We start from the raw sequence: 19,634 nt of genomic DNA on the forward strand, positions 1-19,634 counted from the left end.
TGCAACCCTATAGTCGTCTTTAGCTGGACTTAACTGTCCAAGGGTCCTTTACCTTCTTTTTTAGAACCACCTCCAAATTATTAAAATGGCACGTCTGACGTGATACTTTGTATGATTCAGCCCAAACAGGTTTCATGCACCATCCTTCCTTTTTCTCGGCTGAACCTCCGAGCATCTTCCAGTGGCTGAGTTCCTGCTTGAAGGGAGACAGTGTGCCACCCTACCCTTACTTGCCCGGAATCTGCGAAAGGAGCAAGCTGGTGGTGCTGGTATGTGCAGCCAACGCTTGCAGAATCGGCACTGCAAATAGGTGTTGGCACACTCCGCTGCATGTTGTCTTTGTTGTTTATTAAATTTGTATACCATCCTATACCTGTAAGTCTAAGGGCGGTTCACAACACAAGGTTACAATATAAAGGCAAAAAAAAATGCATAACAAAAATAATTAAAACAGTTAACGATACTAATGTGTACAAACTAATTTTTAAAAAACCACACTTCCTAACAAAAGCCCCTAGCCAACCCCCTACAAATGCAAAAATCAAAATTAACATATAGCATTTAAAAACAATTTAAAGCAACAGCTTTAAAAAATCGTAACAGTTGTGGCCTTTAGCTAGTACAGGGATCAGCAAACTTTTCCAGCAGGGGGCCAGTCCACTGTCCCTCAGACCTTGTTGGAGGGGGGCAGATTATATTTTTTTGGGGGGGGAAATAATTAACGAATTCCTATGCCCCGCAAATAACCCAGAGATGCATTTTAAATGAAAGGACACATTCTACTCATGTAAAAGCACGCTGATTCCCGGACCGTCCATGGGCTGGATTTAAAAGGCAATTGGGCTGGATCCAGCCCCTGGACCTCAGTTTGCCTACCCATGAGCTAGTACTTATATTAGAATACAGGTCTCCCTGCAGAGAATTGCATTACCTATGCACAATTCTGTACAGTTTGTATACTGAAGCCAACAAGCAGCTGCACTCCTAGCATTTCACATTCTTAGCAATATCGTTGACTTTTCCAGCACAAAATCTTTACAGCAACTTTTAACTTCACTCTTTATCTTCATCTTACGTTGCTCATCCCCTTACTCTAAATCAGGCACCCCCAAACTGCGGCCCTCCAGATGTTTTGGCCTACAACTCCCATGATCCCTAGCTAACAGGACCAGTGGTCAGGGAAGATGGGAATTGTAGTCCAAAACATCTGGAGGGCTGAAATTTGGGGGTGCCTGCTCTAAATCAAGGGTGAGGGATCCCTTTTATCCTGAGGGTCACATTCTTTGACGGGCAGCTGGGCAGGCAGGATGCAAGACAATAGTGAGGGGAGTCAGAGGAGGAAATTGCCCAGCGCAGTGGATGTGACTCTTAAGTTTGTACAAGATGAATCTACTGGATCTTTTGCAAAAGCGAATTTCTTTCTCCTGAGCAGAGTGTTGTGCTGTACATCCTCGGCGATGAAAAAGCGGTTTCAAATGAGGCATCCAACTATTTGTCCAGGATAACTACAGGTAATACGTTCTTTGAGGCTCTCCAAATGCCCATAGGGATGTTCGTTGTGTTTTGCTTGCTTTATTTACATCGTTTGTATCCCCGCACCTTCAACAAGTTCCCAGTTGACTTACAGAGCTGTAAGAAACAAAAAGTGCAACTTACTACTACTAATAAAAGAAGAAAAGAAAGAAATTGTACAAATTAAGAGCATTAAACTAAAGCAGTGACAGCTCCCTCAAGCAGAGAGTCAAACCAAGCCATTCATTCATAAGCTGCTTACTTTAGCAGTTCTTAAAAGCCCACGGAAACAGGCGTGGTTTTGCCTGGTGCTGAAATGACAGCAACAAGTTCTCCACGTGGGCCTCCTGGGAGAGGGCATTCCAAAGGAGAGGAGCCACCACGGAAACGCCTCCCTACCCTGTTTTCATTCTCTCTCCTTTCTTTTTCTTAGGGCAGCGAAAGCAGCAAACTGAGCAAGAGGAATCTCGGTATGTTAATTAGTGAATGGCGTAAAGTTCCACTTGGGAGCTATCGTATTTTTCCGTGTATAACACACCTCCTATTTTGGGGGACTCAAAATTAAGAAAATGGGGAGAGATTGCCCAGAGTTGTTGAGCTTTTCTTGGGGGGGGGAATGCCTAAAAACACCAGAATACCCTTCGTTCACCCCAATTTTAAAGAATTATTTAAATGTTTTTTTTAAAAAAAACTCATCTTATACATGGAAAAGTACAGCTTTTTGGCGCTCGCTCTTGCTTGCTATCTCCTCCCTGAGCAATATGAGAGCTACTCTCTTGGTTTGTGGGTTCTGATCAATTCCTGCCCTTGGGAAAGTCTTATTTTCCGCCAAAGGACCTCTAAAACTATTGATCTGACCACGCCTCTTTCCTCTGCTCTTAATGGTCTTTTTCCTGAATTGCCTTAGTTTTTCAGGGAATTTCCCCTTAAGAGCCAGATGGAAGGAGGGGGAGATAAGAGGCCTGGGCCACAACAGCGAGAGAAAGACCCTGTTGCAGTAGGTGCCTTCTGATCTGATCTGGCCCCACCCCTGCTGCTTCCTTCCTTTCAGGCAGTAGAGATGCCAAGGCTCAAAATCTGTCTGGAAACTGGCCACTCACTGTGGAACAAAGTAGGGACTTGGAGGAGCAGGAGTATTCTGGTAGTGAGTGGGGCCAGAGGCAAAAGTGGCTAGGGCAATGGACAGAGACGCCAATGGACAGAGACGCCAAGTTCTGCCCAACATTGGTGGGGGGGGGAGGCTTTCACACGTGTCAGGAGGGGGCTACGAGGCCTGCCATGAACCGCTGCTGCTGTAGCAAGGCCTGGCAAGGCCCAGCCCCTCAAGATTGGGGAGGCTCAGTCCCGTTCCAGCATACTTTCTTTGGGGGTGTGTGTGCTTAGGTGTCCTCAGCCCCATAGAGTTGGCACCTATGGCAATGGATGTGACACTCACAAGATGCAAGATGCATTGTCACAGTTTAAGGATACATTCCGGCCAGGCAGAAGTACAGGTGAAACTCGGAAAATTGTAATATCGTCGAAAAGTGCAATTATCTCATAATGGTTTTATCTTATTTGTAGACTTTTAATTTTACAATTGAATTTTAACATTGTATTAACCTGCATTTTAACTGAATTGTTTCTTTTATACTTGTGTTGATATTATTTGTTGTTAGCCGCCCTGAGCCTGGTCTTGACTGGGAAGGGCGGGGTATAAATAAAATTATTATTATTATTATAAGTATTAGTATTATTTCAGTAATGCAACTTATTATTTTTTATTTTTCTTTTAATTTTTACAAATGCTTTCTTTTGGAAATTCCACAGTAATAAAACAAACAGTTACAATAATACAAAAATAAACATCACTTTTGCATTTCATTGACCAGAGGTCAAAGAGAACAACAATTACCAGACCTTTAGAAGGCATCTCAAGGCAGCCCTGTTTAGGGAAGCTTTTAATGTTTGATTTCTGTATTTTAATGTTTTGTTGGAAGCCGCCCAGAGTGGCTGGGGGAACCCGGCCAGATGGGCGGGGTATAAATAATAATAATAATAATAATAATAATATATTATTATTATTATTATTAATTACATTCCATTTATAATTGACCCGCCTAATGACAAATAACTACAATTACAACAAATAAAGGCTTGACATATCTTGCCTTGCATGTCATGCATCTATCTCATATATTGGTTTCACCTTTTAAGTTGCGTTACTGAAATCAATGCACTTTTCGACGATATTCTAATTTTCCTAGTTTCAACTGTAGTTGAGGAGGACATAGAGCAGGGCTGGTGAGGTTGGGGTGGCCTAAGGAGAACCCTCAGGGACAGGTGGAGAGGCATGGAAACCCCTTTTTAGCTCCTGGGCTTCAGGTCTTTCTGCAAGAGCAACGGCAGCGCATTACATTCCTCTTGTTTTCCCCATTGTTGTGCAGATGCAGTTTTAGGCACAGCACCTCTGCTTCCAGTCTTGCGGAAAAGCTGGTTGTCTGGATGACGAATGTAGGTAAGGAGATCTTCCAACTTTATGCCAGGAATTTATTTATTTTTTATTTTTAAAAAGTATTTATAAATCCGCCCATCACCTGAAGGTCCGAGGGCGGAAGAAATACATACACTCCAAACCAAAAATGAAGAACAAAAAATACAACTTGTGTCTGGTTTTGTGGGCGTTCTGCGCGCATATAAATAAAGGCTAACAACTTCATTTTAAAATGTGTGAAAGCAGAATCTAGAGACACATGTCTCTCCCCCCTCCCCCCTGAGCGGAAAGCAGTCTGAAATTGCTTCTGTGCGCACACATGCCGCTGTTGTCTCTGGCCAGAGATGTTTCATAGGTTTCATACGAACGTGCCCCATGGGAAGCAGCGTTTCACTTAGAACACCTTTAACTCTCTTAAAAACCTTTGTCTGTCTTCATCCTGAAGGATTCTAATGCCATGTGCCTGTACCTACTGCGTGTAGGGGGCAGGGATCACTGGCCTGCTAAGGCCATTTTGGGCAAGCCACTCTCACCCTGTGGGTTGATAATAGAGGGGCTTCATAGGAACATTCAGGATTCTAAAGTGAGTGTCCAGTCGTTCCTTTGCTGGAGCAAGACAAGTTGTATTCCCTTCTGCCCATGAACTTCTCAAGGAGGTATAACTGGCTTGCAGTCCATGGAAACTGCTTCCCCCTCTCATCACTGCCCTTGATCCTTCTCAAACCCTACTGTTTGAAAGCTGTTTCAGAGACTTGAGGAACAGTATGTGACCGTTTGGCAAAGCACTTTCCAACATCCCCCCCCCCCATGCTGCATTTTGAAGTCCTGACAATTGGGTCTTCAAAGCACAGTATCACCTGCTTCACTGATATCAGGTGATTGAAAGGTGGGCACCCACCTGTCAGATTTGATTCACCAGGGCCAAGGGAGCTAAAGATCTGGCTTGCTAGCCAGGAAAGGTTTCCCCGCCCCTGTCCTACAGGGTATGTTTGCATCTCTGCTTTTGTGCCTACAGGCAGTAATGTGCATATTTGGACTTAAGATGGGTTCGTAGAATTTAGCATGCAAAATTACCCCAAGGTTTGTTTTCTTTATGATATTAGGATTCACCTTAAGAGATCTGGAGTCTTTGCCATTTGGAGTTGCTCTTCCTATTAGAGATGCAATATATCACTGCCGACAGCAGCCTGCCTCTGACTGGCCGGAAGCAGTCTGCCTTCTGATTGGCCGTCAGGATCTTTCCAAACAGGCGTGTGAGGGAAACTTGCCTAAGTGTAAAGCTGTAAGTAACATAATCGAAGGCAGAGAAGTATCTTCCAGAGAAAAGCTGGGAAGATTCCTTAAAATTATTTTCTGAGATTTAATGCCTGTGCTTGGCTTTCAATTTGTTTAAATTAAAGTGAAAGAATATTTCCAGTTTTACCAATAATGCCTTTTTATGGAAAAGGGGGGAAATTTTGAATGTTTGGATTTGCATCTTCCATGCATTTGTCTAATCCCCTTTCAAAGCCTTCCAACTTGGTAGTCTTCACTATGTTTTGTGGTAGAAAATTCCATAGGTTAACTACGCTCTATGCGATGAAGTGTTTCCTCCTACCATTCATCTTTATTGGCTGACCCCGGGTTTTAGTATTTTGAGTAGGAGAGGAATGCTTTCCTCTGATCTTTCTCCACACTGTGCATAATCTTATATACCTCTGTTATGTTTCTCACCTCCAATACTCATTTCCCCCCTTAAATATATAGCCTCAAACATTCCAATCTTTCCGCACTGAAAATACAATTTCTCTCTCCCTCCAAAAGTCTGACACCCAGGTGCTCTCCTCCGAAATGCCCTCAACAACAGAGTCAGAAGAGGACGACGACGGAATGAATGATATGAACCAGGAAGTGATGTCACTAATATGGAGCGAAGACCTGAGAGTGCAAGAGGTGCGCAGACTTCTGCAGAGTGCTCACCCTGTCCGTGTCAATGTAGTTCAGATGCCAGAAGTCAGTGACCACGAATATATAGAAGAAAAAGAAAACCGGTAAATTGTTGGCTTTCCTAGAACCTTGTTTGTCGGAGTGTCATGTTGTGTTGCTGCAGAGATCCCCACGTTTGCCGAAGTCAGGCTTCCTGGCAGTGCTTCCAGACACGGGAAGTTCCTAAGGGTGCTGGGATCAGCAATGGGAGTGGGCAGTTGGGAAGCTCAGTAGAAAGTTTCCTTACGAAAATGCTTTTTTCTTTTGCAACTTTGAGGTTGAGGGCACTTTCAGGCTGTCTCTGTTTTTGAGTGGGATTCATGGAATCCTAGAACTGTAGAATTGGAAGGTACCCAAAGGGTCATCTAGTCCCAACCTCCTGCAATGCAGGCCTCACAGGGCAAGTTCAGGTTGCAAAACTTGTTTTTTGGGAGCTCTGGTGCAACAAACCCACAGATTGCCAAAGACCGGACTTTCTGCAGTAAGGAAAGTGACAGGGAAATACACTGTATAGCATTTGCCCTGATGCAACATCATCTAACCTACCCACAAACAAATCGTAAGGAACATGCATTCAATAGCAAATGTCATCTCCCTGCAAACAAATTGGGATGAATCTTCAGTAAACATTGTTGTCTGGAAGCACCTTTGATGTCTCTGTTTTAGCTCTGCCACTTGACATGCCAAATCCCCTGCAGACCTGTCAATCTGGAAGAGCCCTTGGCACAGGCAATAGCTGTGGAAGCCTCCCCAGGCATAATCCTATATAATAAAGTCCCTGTGTCTCTGCGTCCAGTCCCTGTGTCCCTGTGTCCGCGCTACTGGCATGTGCCCCACGGACACAGGGATTGGACGCAGAGACTTGGAGCCCAGAGACCGGCCCCTCCTCCGCCTCCTCCCGCTGTCCCGAGTGGTGACGGCCTCCTCCACCTCCCTTCTCCTGAGGAGAAGGAAGAGGCCTCTGCCTTCGCCTCCCGCAGCGGATCTCAGGTAAGCGTGCCGCCCCTCGCACTCCCGTCTTGCCGCCCCGCGTCACTCCACCGAAGCAGGGAGGTGGAGGAGGCCGTCGCCACTCGGGACAGCAGGAGGAGGCGGAGGAGGGGCCGGTGGGCCTCAGGCGCTAGACGGAGGTGATGCCTGCGCGGTCCCAGGGCTTCCCCTCCGTTCCCGCCCAGCTAACGCCCGTTTACTGAACGGGCTGAATGACACTAGTCAAAACATAAAGAACAAAAGAACACAACTGGTTTGTTTGGAGGAGCTCTCTCTTGTCTTCCAAAAGAGAGGATGGGAAAAGAAACAGGGTCCACCTTGAGCCTAAGACCACAGACAAAGAATCCTAGCCTGAAGGAAAAAAGCAGGGTAGACTATATTTAATATCTCACTGGGTGACTTGCATACGAGTGTCTGGGCCATTGCAGACCAACCACCACAGACAAGTCCTTGCATCACTTCAAACTCTTGTCTTTTTCAGTAGACTCCATTCACACAATCTGCTGCCTGCCATAAAATATTCACGAATAAAGTATGGAGAAACCAAAATTCACGCGTTCATCTGTCACCCAGTCCACAGATTCACAGGTTTCCTATCTGCTTTGCTTATTTCACATTGGTGGAATGTTTGATGCAGTGCTTTTTTCTTAAAAAAGAAGAAGTTTTGGGGTATTCTCCTTTTCCTACTCATATTGAAATACTGCCCCTCAATGAGGCCAAACTTAGATTCACAAAATGTTGAGGAGTATGCGTACCCCTGCGTCCCCACCAGAAGAAAGCACTAGGTATACAGTATTCGGAACACTAAGAACAATGCTTTGTTTATTTGTATTTTATATTCTTACAGCTTTTTATTGCCCGTTTTAAAGTTGATTGTGTAACATAATTTAGTTAACCGGTTGGTATAAGCGTGAGTGTGTGTGTGTGTGTGTGTGTTGTTGTTGTTGTTGTTGTTGTTTTTATTAAAAAGGGAATAATATTGTTGGTTGCATTCTTTTCTGTGTTTGATTTTCACCAAAGGCTACTGCAGTTGTGTCAACGGACGATGGCTCTGCCTTTGGGAAGAGGAATGTTCACTCTGTTCTCTTATCATCCAGTTCCAACAGAACCGTTGCCTATCCCCAAATTAAACCTGACAGGTGTGTTCCTGCAATATTTAGCATGATAACCTGATTTATCTGCGTGCGCACAGAGAAAGAGAGAGAGCACTGCCTGCTCTACAATGCTACCATTAAATCCATGACACTTCTCTGGATTAGACAGTGGGGGGAAACTGAGGAAGGGAAGGAAACTTCAGGATAATTTGAGTCTCAAACAGGAACAAAAAATAGTAGCTCTTATAGCATGTTTGTTCCTCGAATGAGGGTTTATTGGACTACTAGCTGTGATGGCTAAGCTCTGCCTCTATGGCCAGAAGCAGCAATCGAATCAGGCCACTGTCATGATAATAAAGAATAATAATAATTTTATTATTTATACTCCGCCCATCTGGCTGGGTTTCCCCAGCCACTCTGGGCGTTTTACAGCATATATAAAACACAAGTCAGTTTGATGTTTGCAGATAACTATAGTTTACTGTGACGCAAAGCAGCTAACTATGCTTAGCCCTCCCAAGCAGAAAGGGGTTTTCTTCTACGGTTTTGATTCACATGCAGTTGGTTGTTTTGCACCCTGTAGGCCGGGCTCCTCCTAGGAATACCACAGTGGACCTCAACAGTGGAAACATAGATGTGCCTCCGAACATGGCTTGCTGGGCCAACTTCCACAATGGCGTTGCTGCTGGGCTGAAGATTGCGCCTGCTTCTCAAATAGATTCTGCATGGATCGTCTACAACAAACCCAAAAATGCCGAACTAGCCAATGAATACGCAGGTTTCCTCATGGCCCTGGGCTTGAACGGCCACCTCACAAAGCTCGCCACACTCAACATCCATGACTACTTGACAAAGGTGAGGCGCTTGACCCAAATGCAAAGGGAGGAGGATGTCATGATTTTTGTGTTTCTGACTATAGTCAGGTGGTCATGCCAAACCATGGTTTCTGCTAATCGCAGTTTAGTACCCAGACATACAGGCAACCACAGTTCAAGCCTGCTTGTCTGCCTTTGTTTTCTGCTTGCCCGGCAGTTCTGCCTCCAAAGGCAGACCAGCAACTGTAACCTTCATTACTGCATTGCAGCAAACCATGGTTTTATCAACGATGACTTCGCACTGGTGAAAAGCATTTCTCCTTGTGCAAGGGAAGGCACTAGATCTTTGCCAGTTCCTCCCTACCCACTGCAGTTCCCCACATCCCTAAAAAAAAATTAGTCTTGAGAGGCAAGGAAGGGCCCCCTCCAAACAGTATGTGTGTGTTGTTTGTGTGTGGTGTATGTTAAAATAAAAGAATCCTGAACATTGGCCTCAAGCTTTTCGGTTTGGGGTGCAGCTCATGAGTGTGCCTTTGTACATTTGTTCCATTCAAAAAAGGCACCTGATGGATGCGTTTGTTTCTCCTGGCAGGGCCACGAAATGACAAGTATTGGGCTGCTGCTTGGGGTCTCAGCCGCCAAACTAGGCACCATGGACATGTCCATCACTCGCCTGCTCAGCATCCACATCCCTGCTCTTCTGCCGCCAACTTCCACTGAACTGGATGTGCCTCACAATGTACAAGTGGCAGCCGTGATCGGGATCGGCTTGGTGTACCAAGGCACGGCTCACAGGCACACGGCCGAGGTTCTGCTGTCGGAAATAGGTAAAGCTCCAGGGGAGGAAATCTCTTGGGGCTGCATCCGGGTCATGAATGTTTTGCGCAGGTAGCCAACGCAGGTGCCCTCCAGATGTTACTGGACTTGCATCATCCCTGACCACTGGCCATGCTGGCTAAAGCTAAGTTGTAGTCCACAACATCTGGAGCGAGCGCTGTGTTGGCTTCCCCTCGCAAATGATTTCATGGAGACCTCCTTGCAGTTGTGCGAATGGACAGATTAAGCTTTTGCTGCTGCAGGCTAAAATCTTTAAAATTTTGGCCCCTGATTTGTCTCTGATAATATGATATTGAGCAAAATAGGGTGATCTAAGCTTTTCAGTATTAAAATTCAGGTTCATATTTAACTGAGTAAAAATCAACTATTTTCTTTCTTTCTTTCTTTCTTTCTTTCTTTCTTTCTTTCTTTCTTTCTTTCTTTCTTTCTTTCTGTGTGGTGTAGTGGTTAAGAGCGGTAGACTCGTAATCTGGGAAGCTGTTGTGTCTGTTGTGGGGGAGGAGGGGAAAGGAGATTGTTAGCCGCTTTGAGACTCCTTCGGGTAGTGATAAAGCGGGATATCAAATCCAAACTCTTCTCCTCCTCCTCCTCCTCCTCCTCCTCCTCTTCTTCTTCTTCTTCTTCTTCTTCTTCTTCTTCTTCTTCTTCTTCTTCTTCTTCTTCTTCTTCTTCTTCTTCTTCTTCTTCTTCTTCTTCTCTCTCTCTCTCTCTCTCTCTCTCTCTCTCTCTCTCTCTAGTTTTGACTTATTCTTCTTGTTGTTTTAAATTTAAGGGCGCCCCCCTGGCCCTGAAATGGAGTATTGCACTGACAGAGAGTCCTATTCGCTAGCTGCTGGCTTAGCTTTGGGCATGGTTTGCCTCGGGGTAAGTGTAGCTCTCTCTTTTGGGGAACGTGTGTGAGTGAGTGAGAGTGAGATAGAGAGAGTTGCTGGACTGTTTGCTAGATTTTCATCTGAATACAGCACCTGTTTGTTTGCTGAGCATGCTTCAGGCACCTTGGGCTGCAAACAACGTTCGTAGAACAGGATAGGGCTGAATTAACCCATTGCTCTCCATTCCTCCTGCAGCACGGCAGCAACTTGATAGGCATGTCGGACCTCAACGTGCCTGAGCAGCTTTACCAGTATATGGTTGGCGGCCACCGGCGGTTTCAAGCTGGAATGCACCGTGAAAAACACAAGTCTCCAAGCTACCAGATTAAGGTGCACACTTCAGTTTTCTTAAACCATGCTTCACTCCGAGTCAGACCGTTGGTCCCTCTAGCTCCCTGTTTTCTTCATTGGCTGGCAGCATCTTCCCAGGGCTTCAGGTAAGGGGTCCTTCTCAGCCCTACCTGAAGATGCCAGGGGCTGATGCTCTGAAACTGAGCTCTGCCCTTTGAGTACTGCAAGGACCAGCCTTTGTGCACTGCAGCTTCTCCCCTTCATCCTTTTGTAAGGAATAGGTTGGTTCGTTTCTTTGCACCTTTTTTCAAGGGACCTCAGAGCACCATATGTGGAGTTCCAAGACAGTCTCCCATCTCAGTTACTGGTTAGGCTCAGCCCTGCTTTTCTTGGGGGGGGGGGCAGGAGTCCATCAGACCACCTTCAGAGGTTGTTGTGAAATAGATATTTTATGGGAAGCCATTTGTAAGTGGAATGAAAGTTAAGTAAATATAAAAGCGGCATGCGACATCGTTCTCTATCATCCAGGCTGATTTATCTCCCTGCTTTTATTCTTTACAGGAAGGAGACACCATAAATGTGGACGTGACTTGCCCAGGCGCGACTCTGGCGCTAGCGATGATCTACCTAAAGACTAACAACAGGTATTGGGTTTGGAATCGTGCTTTATGTGTAAGAGGCGTAACCTTTTAGGCGTAATCACAGGGCTTCGTGCTTAAGGGTACTTGCAACTCATCACAATGCAGGCAGTCCCCAGAATGGGATGGAGGAACACGCCATTCAATAAATGCAAGGAAGCTTTGCAGGTCGGTCTGAGCGTTTGGCATTGTGCCTCTGTAACTTACTGAAATGAGTGAGGATCGTAGCAGGAGGGCGGCAGAGCCGAAAGATTAGAGGGGAAGTTAGAAAAGCAGCAAGCAAATTCAGCCATTCAAGATGTGCTCTGCCGAAGCATGTCTTCATGCTTCCCTAAGCAAGCCATTGTAATTCAGAACTCTCTCATTTTATTTTTTTACTTACATTTTGCTAGGTCCATTGCTGACTGGCTTCGAGCTCCGGACACAATGTATTTGTTGGACTTCGTGAAACCAGAATTTCTATTATTAAGGGTATGTTCGTATTTGGGGGTTTTTGTTTTTGTTTTTTTGCTCTTCTGCAATGCCCTTTGCTCAAAACGGAATTTCCTTATTTATTGAGGGTTTTTTTAAAAGAAGGTTTATATACCACTGAATCAACAAAAGCTTTTAAATAGTTTACCTTTTTAAAGATTTAAAATAAGCTTTATTTCTTATTAAAACATTCACAAATAATAACAAACACACACACACATGGATATAGCAAATCATAACAAAACATATCAAATATAAAGGAACACAAAAAACTAACAAGGAAAGAAGAAAAAAGAGAGAAAGCAAAAACCAAAAAAAAAACAGAAAAAGAAGAACAACTTCCAATCATTTTAATATTGCTTCCCTTTTCAAATATGATACATTTACTTAGCTTCTTCCTTATTTAATATAATTAGTCTATCTCTCTTAAATACCCTAACTCTGTATTTATTTTCTTGTGAGTCTCAGTCTAAGCAAATCACCAGTTTCACATTTATACCTTCTTTATACAGATATTCTTCCACATACCTCCATTCCTCTTTAAGTTTCTGCTTTAACAGATTTGCATAAAGTAAACCCAATAAAAGGTAAACTACTTAGTCTATAAACTACTCCTCAATATAGACTAAGTAGTTTACTTTTTATTGGGTTTACTTTATGCAAATCTGTTAAAATAAATTGTATGAATTACTTTTGCATGTTTCAGTCTGGACACATGCTGGTTGCCGTTCCTGCCATTCACCTTTTTAAGAAAACACCCCCCCACCCCACCCCCCACACACCAGTGCTCTCTTTTAACCACCAAATCTCCATCCTGTCCCAGTTTTAGAGTCACTTTGCATATGAGAAAGTTCGTACATGCAAGGCCAAATGTGGCCAGCAGAAGTGCAATATTCAGCAAAGCCAAAACACCTGCGTGCTCATCAGTTGGCAATATAAGATTGGGTTGCTCTTGAATCTGTCTGCTAAATTGCTTGTTGTGTTAAAAAAAAGTATTCTTGGGTGATTTTCAGCAGCAAAAAAAGGAAGCCCAGAAGTGCAACCCAGAAAGTTAAAGATACTCTTGTTCAAATTATTAGGCCTTGAGTCAAGTGCTACTTTTGCAATTGATCTGCTCCCATTGGCTCACTTGTTTGTTTATTGCATTTGAATCCCACCTTTCCTCCAAGGAGCTCAAGGTGGCTCCTTCCTTCCTTCCTTCCTTCCTTCCTTCCTTCCTTCCTTCCCGTTATATCCTCACAACAACCCTGTGAGGTAGGTTAGGCTGAGAGACCGTGGCTGGCCCAAGGTCACCCAGTGAGCTTCATGGCCATGCGGGGATTTGAACCCTGATCTAACCACTCTAGTCGCAGACTATGAAAGCCTGCGTCTGGTTGTGTAATGGTGCACAAATCGTTCAAACCAAGTTTGCAAAATAGAATGCTTTAGTAGATTATTGCACCGGGCTGAGAAAGAGGGTTTGCGTTTTCCCCGACAGTCTTGAGAATTGCAGGGTGCTTTTGGGTTCTAAGCTTGAAACAGAAGTGCCTGTAACTTCCTGATCGACTCAAATTGATTGCTTAGGAAATCTTACATGGTTGCCTTTTCTGAGCTCATCACAACTCGCTTTCCTTTACTCTGTTCTGATCCTCTTCTTTGTTGGTCTGTTTGCAGACGCTTGCTCGGTGCTTGATTTTGTGGGATGACATTCTGCCCAGTTCCAAGTGGATTGACAGCAATGTGCCACAAGTAAGTAGCACTCCTCCAACTAAACTGTTACACGAAGCCAGCGGTTCAGGGAATTTCTACCTTCGGGGGAAGCCTGTAAATATCCACAGGTCTGGATGAGGGTGCCTTGTACCTCTGCTTCATGCCACCTGTTGCTGAGGACCATGAGTATTCTAGTGTACACAGCGGCCGATTTTGCACCATAATGCCTCTTTCTTAACAAACCAGGATATGCACAAGTTGCTTGCAAGTATCTGCAGTTCCTTTTGCAACCACTTCGCTCTGCCCAGTGAACAAGTAGCTTGGCTTTAAAAGAGGATTCAACAGATTCATGGAGGATAAGACTATCAATGGCTACTAGCTGCAAATGGCTATGCCCTGTCTCCACAGTCAGAGGCAGAAATGCTGGAAACCACAGGAGGGGAAGGTGCTCTTATGGGTTTCCCATAGGCATCGGCCGCTGCGAAAATAGGATGCCAGACTAGATGGCCTGGTCCAGTAGGCTCTTATGTTTTTAAACCAGAATTCAGCTAATAATTTCACCTTTTCTGGTCCTTGCTAAAGAGTAATAAACTAAAGAAAATGCATGTGATGCTTCCAGGAGGCAGACCTGCAAAACTGCCCAAGTTTTCTGGTTTCCTCCATTTTCCCCCCTTACAGGAATAAAGGCTTTTACACTTTGTGGCTAGAGACATGCATGGAGTTGACATGTCATTTCACGTAGACAAGACAAACTGCACAAATTCTAAGCATGCTGACTTGAGAGCAAGCTCCATTCATGGAAGTTAATGCCAGCTAACCATGTGTAGAAGGGAGCTGTTACTTGCATTAGTCTCTATAAAAGAAGACATGCAATACTTGCAGATTGTATCTGTAACGGAATAATAGGTTACCAGAGTCCTCTGGTTTTCAGGCATCCAAAATTAAAATCTTGTGGCTGGGTTCTGACTTTAAAAAGTAATGTACAGTACATCCACGAAGCTACAGAAGCATTTGCACAAACAGCAATGACTCTCTGCATCTGCTGGCTTGTTTTTAACAGATTGTGAGGGAGAACAGCGTATCCCTTCATGCAACTGAAATGCCTTCTTCCGAAGACCTGAATTTGGAGACTCTGGCGTAAGTAATCAAATGGGACTGATTCCTACTTCCTGTAGTCCTTGGGCAGGTATAGCAAAGGACAAAGTCGGGGCCGCTAGACAGTCAGTGTGGGAGGTTCTGTAGCATGGCAGCTCCTTGTGCTGTGGGGGGTATTATTGGGTCATTGTTTTTATTTTAATTTTATACTAGCTGGCCCTGCACGCGTTGCTGTGCGTTAGTCTGTGAAATGGAGGGTAATAGCCCCCCTTCAGATCCCCCTGAGCCTCAGAGTCCCCCTGAGTCGAGGCGAGATACTGTGGAGAGGGCAGGTTTCATCCCTGTGTCTCCCCCCACCCTGTTCTGACCCATTACGTATCCCTGCCCTCTATTCAGACACACACACACCCCCAGGCAGGCCCCTACCTCCACTTGGCCTAGTCTGGAAAGCGGCCTAGTCTGGGTCTGATAATGGCCGCCTTGGTGGTTTCAGTTGCTTGGTTGATGATGTCATTTGGTTTGTGGGTGTGGCTTAGATTTCACAGGAAGGGAGGGGTGGAGGAGGGTATTATGCCACTTGAGGGCGCTGTTTGACTTGGTGGAAAACCAGGTCTATACCTGCCCAGGTGTGTGATTTGAGGGATTTTTGTCCCCAACAACGCTCGGGGAGTGGCCTGGATCGTTGTGTCAAAATTTCAGGACGATCGGTCAAGCGGTTACGGAGAAAAGTGGAACCTGCACTTTCAGGATTTTTACATTTTTATATATATAGATATTGTGGTCTTTTTTGTGAACTGCCCTGAGACCTCCGGGTTTAGGGCGGTATATAAAGTCAATGAATATAAAAAATATATATGGAGTCAGACCCCTTGATCCATGTGAGCCAGAGAGGCAGCAGGTCTTGTTGGAAGCAGCTGGCATGCGAGGAAGCTTCTTCCCTGCCTGTCTGCCGAGCTGCTCAGCCAAGTCCTGCTCCCCTCTGGAGAAAGTCTCCTCGTGAGCCGGAGGTGCAACAGGGCTTTGCTGAGACTCCCGGCTAACAGCTGACGTGTGGGGAAGCGCAACAGCCCTGCTGCTTTCCCATGCATGCGTGAATTGAACATGCATAAATGCCTGTACTGCAAATGTATTGTCATCAGGCACCCTTAGAGATGAAGAAGAAGAGTTTGGATTTGATATCCCACTTTATCACTACCCGAAGGAGTCTCAAAGCAGCTAACATTCTCCTTTCCTTTCCTCCCCCAAAACAAACACTCTGTGAGAAGGGTGGGGCTGAGAGACTTCAAAGAAGTGTGACTAGCCCAAGGTCACCCAGCAGCTGCATGTGGAGGAGCGGAGACGCAAACCCGGTTCACCAGATTACGAGTCTACCGCTCTTAACCACTACACCACGCTGGCTGATTGTGTGGGCATCTCCTTCTGCTTGTTGAGCTTTTGGAAGTTAATAGAAAGACTGAATAAGTGCTTTTGCCAATCTTCCTTTTTCTTTCCATCCATCTAGTCCCAAAGCTCCAGGATTCGGTTGCACTTTTGCACTGTATTAGCAATATGAGAACAACCTCTTGAAAATATATAAACCCCAAAACAAGGTTGTATCAAGATTACTTTCCCAAACCATCTTAATTCCGTGTCCCAAGTCCTTTTTTAATGTTACCGTTGCACTGCGGGAGCCTCTTTTCCGCAGGGTCATCCCACAGCACCGCTGTAACGTTTAAAGGCCCACAACCACATGGGCAGGTCCAATTGCTTGGATCAATGGAAGCCCCAGTTTATTGTTCTAAAGTCCCATGTGCTTGACCAATTCCATGTTGTTTTGGACCCTTGAACATTACAGCTGAGTCACTGGATAAATTCATGGAAAGGAGTGTGTAGCAACAGCATCCTGAACGAGCAAATGCTATTTGCGAGCGTTCCTAGGACAGGTCAGTTCATCCCTCCCATTTTCTTCTCTAGGACTTTCCTGTTGCAGAAGTTAGCTCAAGCAATTGCATGATTTTTTTTTTAACCAGAGAGGTAGTGGAAGCCAGTGTAATTTGATATAATCTTTTAACTGTATATGAAGACACACGTCATGCCAAACATTTCTTTTTAGGCAGGCTCATGTCTACATCATCGCTGGGGCCTGTTTGTCTTTGGGCTTTCGATTTGCCGGTTCAGAAAACCTAGCTGCCTTTAATTGCTTGGTAAGTGCATCAGTAGCTGGTCAGGGTTTATTATCATAGACTTGCATCTCATGCCTGGGACAACTAGCTCATGCCTGCTTTCTGCTTTGATCCACAAAGGGCCAGCAGCAACAGCAACAACAGATAACTTAAAATAACCTGCAGCTTTGTTGCTGCAATAATATAATGTTCAGAACATTATAGGGTGCCCGTTGGAAGAAACACTGTTTTAGCTTGTTTTCCGGGAGGTTGCAAAGGGAGGCTGCAGTGTGAGTGTGTGTGGTTTGATGAAACCGGGGCAAAAACTGAGGAAGCCCTGCTTCTTACCTCTGGATTATAGGTTTAGAAGTGTTTGCTTCAAGGCCAGGTGGCTTTCAGGTCTCTTCTGATCTCTTACGAAAGAAGAATGAAGGATGCATATTTATGGGCGAGACTTAAGCAGGGGGGACGAGTGAGTGGTTTGCATGTCTTGAGAGTCCAAGTTCACTCCCTGCCCCATGGTTGTTTCTTGCGCTTTCCTGACATGTGCCAATTTTGAATTCCTCCATCTAGCACACATTTGCAAAAGATTTCATGAAGTGTTTGTCCTCGGCTACGGCTTCCATAGTAAGTTTCTCAAGATTTGCTATTGTTAATAGTAAATTAATTTAATAATGCTGTTTTGGTTGAATTTTTTTGTGTGGGGGGGGAGGGATCATTGGGCCATGACCCTGACCCCACATGTCCTCAAGTACTGCAGTAACCTACCCTTCTGCTAGCTAAACAAACAGAAGAGAAATGGGTACTTGTTCAGAGTTTGCTCCACAGCTTGCTTTATTTATTTATTGCCTACTTTTGACCCTAAGGTCCCAGAGCAAGTTACAACATTAAAACACAGTATTAAAAACAGTTTTAAACAACTTCCAGTCATAAAAACAAGGTGAGTCTTAAAAAATAAACATCTCAAATGCTAAAAGCCAGGGTAAAGAGGTGCATCTTGTATCATTTTCCAGAAGCTGTACAATGAAGGTGCCAGGCGCATCTCTGTGGGGAAGGAGTTCTGCAACTTAGGGGCTCCCACAGAGAAGTCCTTTTTGCAGGCTTCCACCCCCCCCCCAAGTGTCTGAGGACAGAGGGGGCCCTCTCCCAATGTCAGTGCCCAAGAGGCCCTGTAGGGGGAAGGATGTGGTCTTTCAGATATTTGGGGCCTGCGTCGTTTACGGCTTTAAGCACACCTGAGGACCTAGAATGGGGTCTGCAAATGAACTGGAAACCAGTGCAGCTATTCTAAAGTAGGGGTTATTTGAGATCTAAATGGGAACTGTATTTTGGACGAACTGAAGTTTTCCAAGTGTGGAAGGGAGTGGGACTGTCCTTTCGCGCAAAAAATCAACTCCTGGCTTCCCCCCCGAAAGTTTATTCAATTCGGCAACCCAATTTAGATACACGTTTTGCTGCTCCTTCAGCGATTTGGGAACCCCTTTGCTGACCTGCTGCAAACCACCCAAGAGTTCTGACTTACCTTTTGCCTGCCATCCCAGTTTAGATGAAGGAGCAGCCTCTCCCCTATGAGGAATGGTTACAACAGACACCTTGATGGTTGTCCTTCTTTTAAAACCCAGATACACACACTTAGCTAGGAGCAATTCCCATTGAACTCAGGGAGTAGCCATGCATAGGATTGTGGGAGGGAAGTCATTGGTTTGCTTTTGCTTTTATTGTGTATTTTGCGTTCTCATTCTGCATTTTTCTGCTGTGGAGGTGCCTTGTGGTCTTCAGATGAAGGGTGGAATAATAATAATAATAATAATTAATAATAATAATAATAATAATTTCTGAATAAGAAGACCTTCCTTGTTCCTGAGCCTGGGGTTGTGTTGCTTGCCTGCTTAGGAGATACAAGGGGAACTGACCACTTGCCTCCTCTGTGTACATATTTAAGGCAGGTCACTACAACCTGGAGACTTGCCTGAGTGTGGTCCTGATGTCCCTTGCGATGGTGATGGCGGGATCGGGAAACCTGAAGGTCCTCCAGCTCTGCCGCTTCATGCACAAGAAGACTGGTGGGGAGATGAACTATGGGTTCCACATGGCGCATCACATGGCTCTTGGGCTCCTCTTTCTGGGAGGGGGAAGGTAATAACGTCATTTCAAAGGGAAACCTCCCCCCCCACAAAGCAAATATGCATATCAACACCCCAATATCTCCCTGCATATTCGTTACGTCCACAATCCTTTTTCCCCCCCTTCCAAAGTAGATATTGTTGTATTATTATTCATTATGAAAATTTGTATACCACTTAATTGCAATATCGAGGTAACCTTTGGCCTTTTTTATTAAAAAAAAGAAAAAGAAGCAGCAGCAATTTCCAGTCTTAAAAGGACTCAGAAGTTCAGGGAGGAGTTAAAAACACAGGAAGGTGTCTGGTAAAAATTTGAGGGGCTGAGCAGTAGCGCTGTGCATCTGGTCTGGACAAATCCTGGACTCATTTGGCGGATCTGGAATTTGTCCTGTTCATGCTGAGGCAACCCCAGTCAGGTCCACCTGGAGCGATTTGCGTCTATCAGAAGTGGTGGTGTGTGGGGGGTTTGTAAGGCAGCAAAGAAGAGGGGTGGGGGAAGGAGACGATGCAGGTAAGACTCACTGCTGGCATGTCTCCTCCCCCCCACTATTGTCACTGAATGCGTGACAAATTTTGGTTTAAAAGCTTAATTAAGCATTAGGAGTCTGCAACACCTCTGTTTATATTT

General features: G+C 44.9%; 1 protein-coding gene across 5 annotated transcripts in view; it reads left to right on the plus strand.

Annotated features, from left to right (window-relative positions):
• The window catches only part of ANAPC1 (anaphase promoting complex subunit 1), a 51,574-nt gene that overhangs the window by 20,918 nt on the left and 11,022 nt on the right, over positions 1–19,634 (plus strand). For all 5 annotated transcript variants that reach the window (XM_035111102.2, XM_035111104.2, XM_035111103.2 and 2 more), the window contains exons 21-38: positions 121–269; positions 1,433–1,511; positions 1,946–1,982; positions 3,939–4,009; positions 5,089–5,267; positions 5,789–6,015; positions 7,961–8,079; positions 8,618–8,889; positions 9,442–9,676; positions 10,459–10,550; positions 10,754–10,888; positions 11,411–11,493; positions 11,880–11,958; positions 13,612–13,686; positions 14,708–14,784; positions 16,835–16,925; positions 17,457–17,510; positions 18,826–19,019. In XM_035111102.2, the coding sequence (XP_034966993.2) occupies positions 121–269; positions 1,433–1,511; positions 1,946–1,982; positions 3,939–4,009; positions 5,089–5,267; positions 5,789–6,015; positions 7,961–8,079; positions 8,618–8,889; positions 9,442–9,676; positions 10,459–10,550; positions 10,754–10,888; positions 11,411–11,493; positions 11,880–11,958; positions 13,612–13,686; positions 14,708–14,784; positions 16,835–16,925; positions 17,457–17,510; positions 18,826–19,019 (2,248 nt within the window). The remainder of the gene's footprint in view (positions 1–120; positions 270–1,432; positions 1,512–1,945; positions 1,983–3,938; positions 4,010–5,088; positions 5,268–5,788; positions 6,016–7,960; positions 8,080–8,617; positions 8,890–9,441; positions 9,677–10,458; positions 10,551–10,753; positions 10,889–11,410; positions 11,494–11,879; positions 11,959–13,611; positions 13,687–14,707; positions 14,785–16,834; positions 16,926–17,456; positions 17,511–18,825; positions 19,020–19,634) is intronic.

This window comes from Zootoca vivipara, chromosome 3 (genome assembly GCF_963506605.1).
Source record: "Zootoca vivipara chromosome 3, rZooViv1.1, whole genome shotgun sequence".
Taxonomy (NCBI): domain Eukaryota; kingdom Metazoa; phylum Chordata; class Lepidosauria; order Squamata; family Lacertidae; genus Zootoca; species Zootoca vivipara.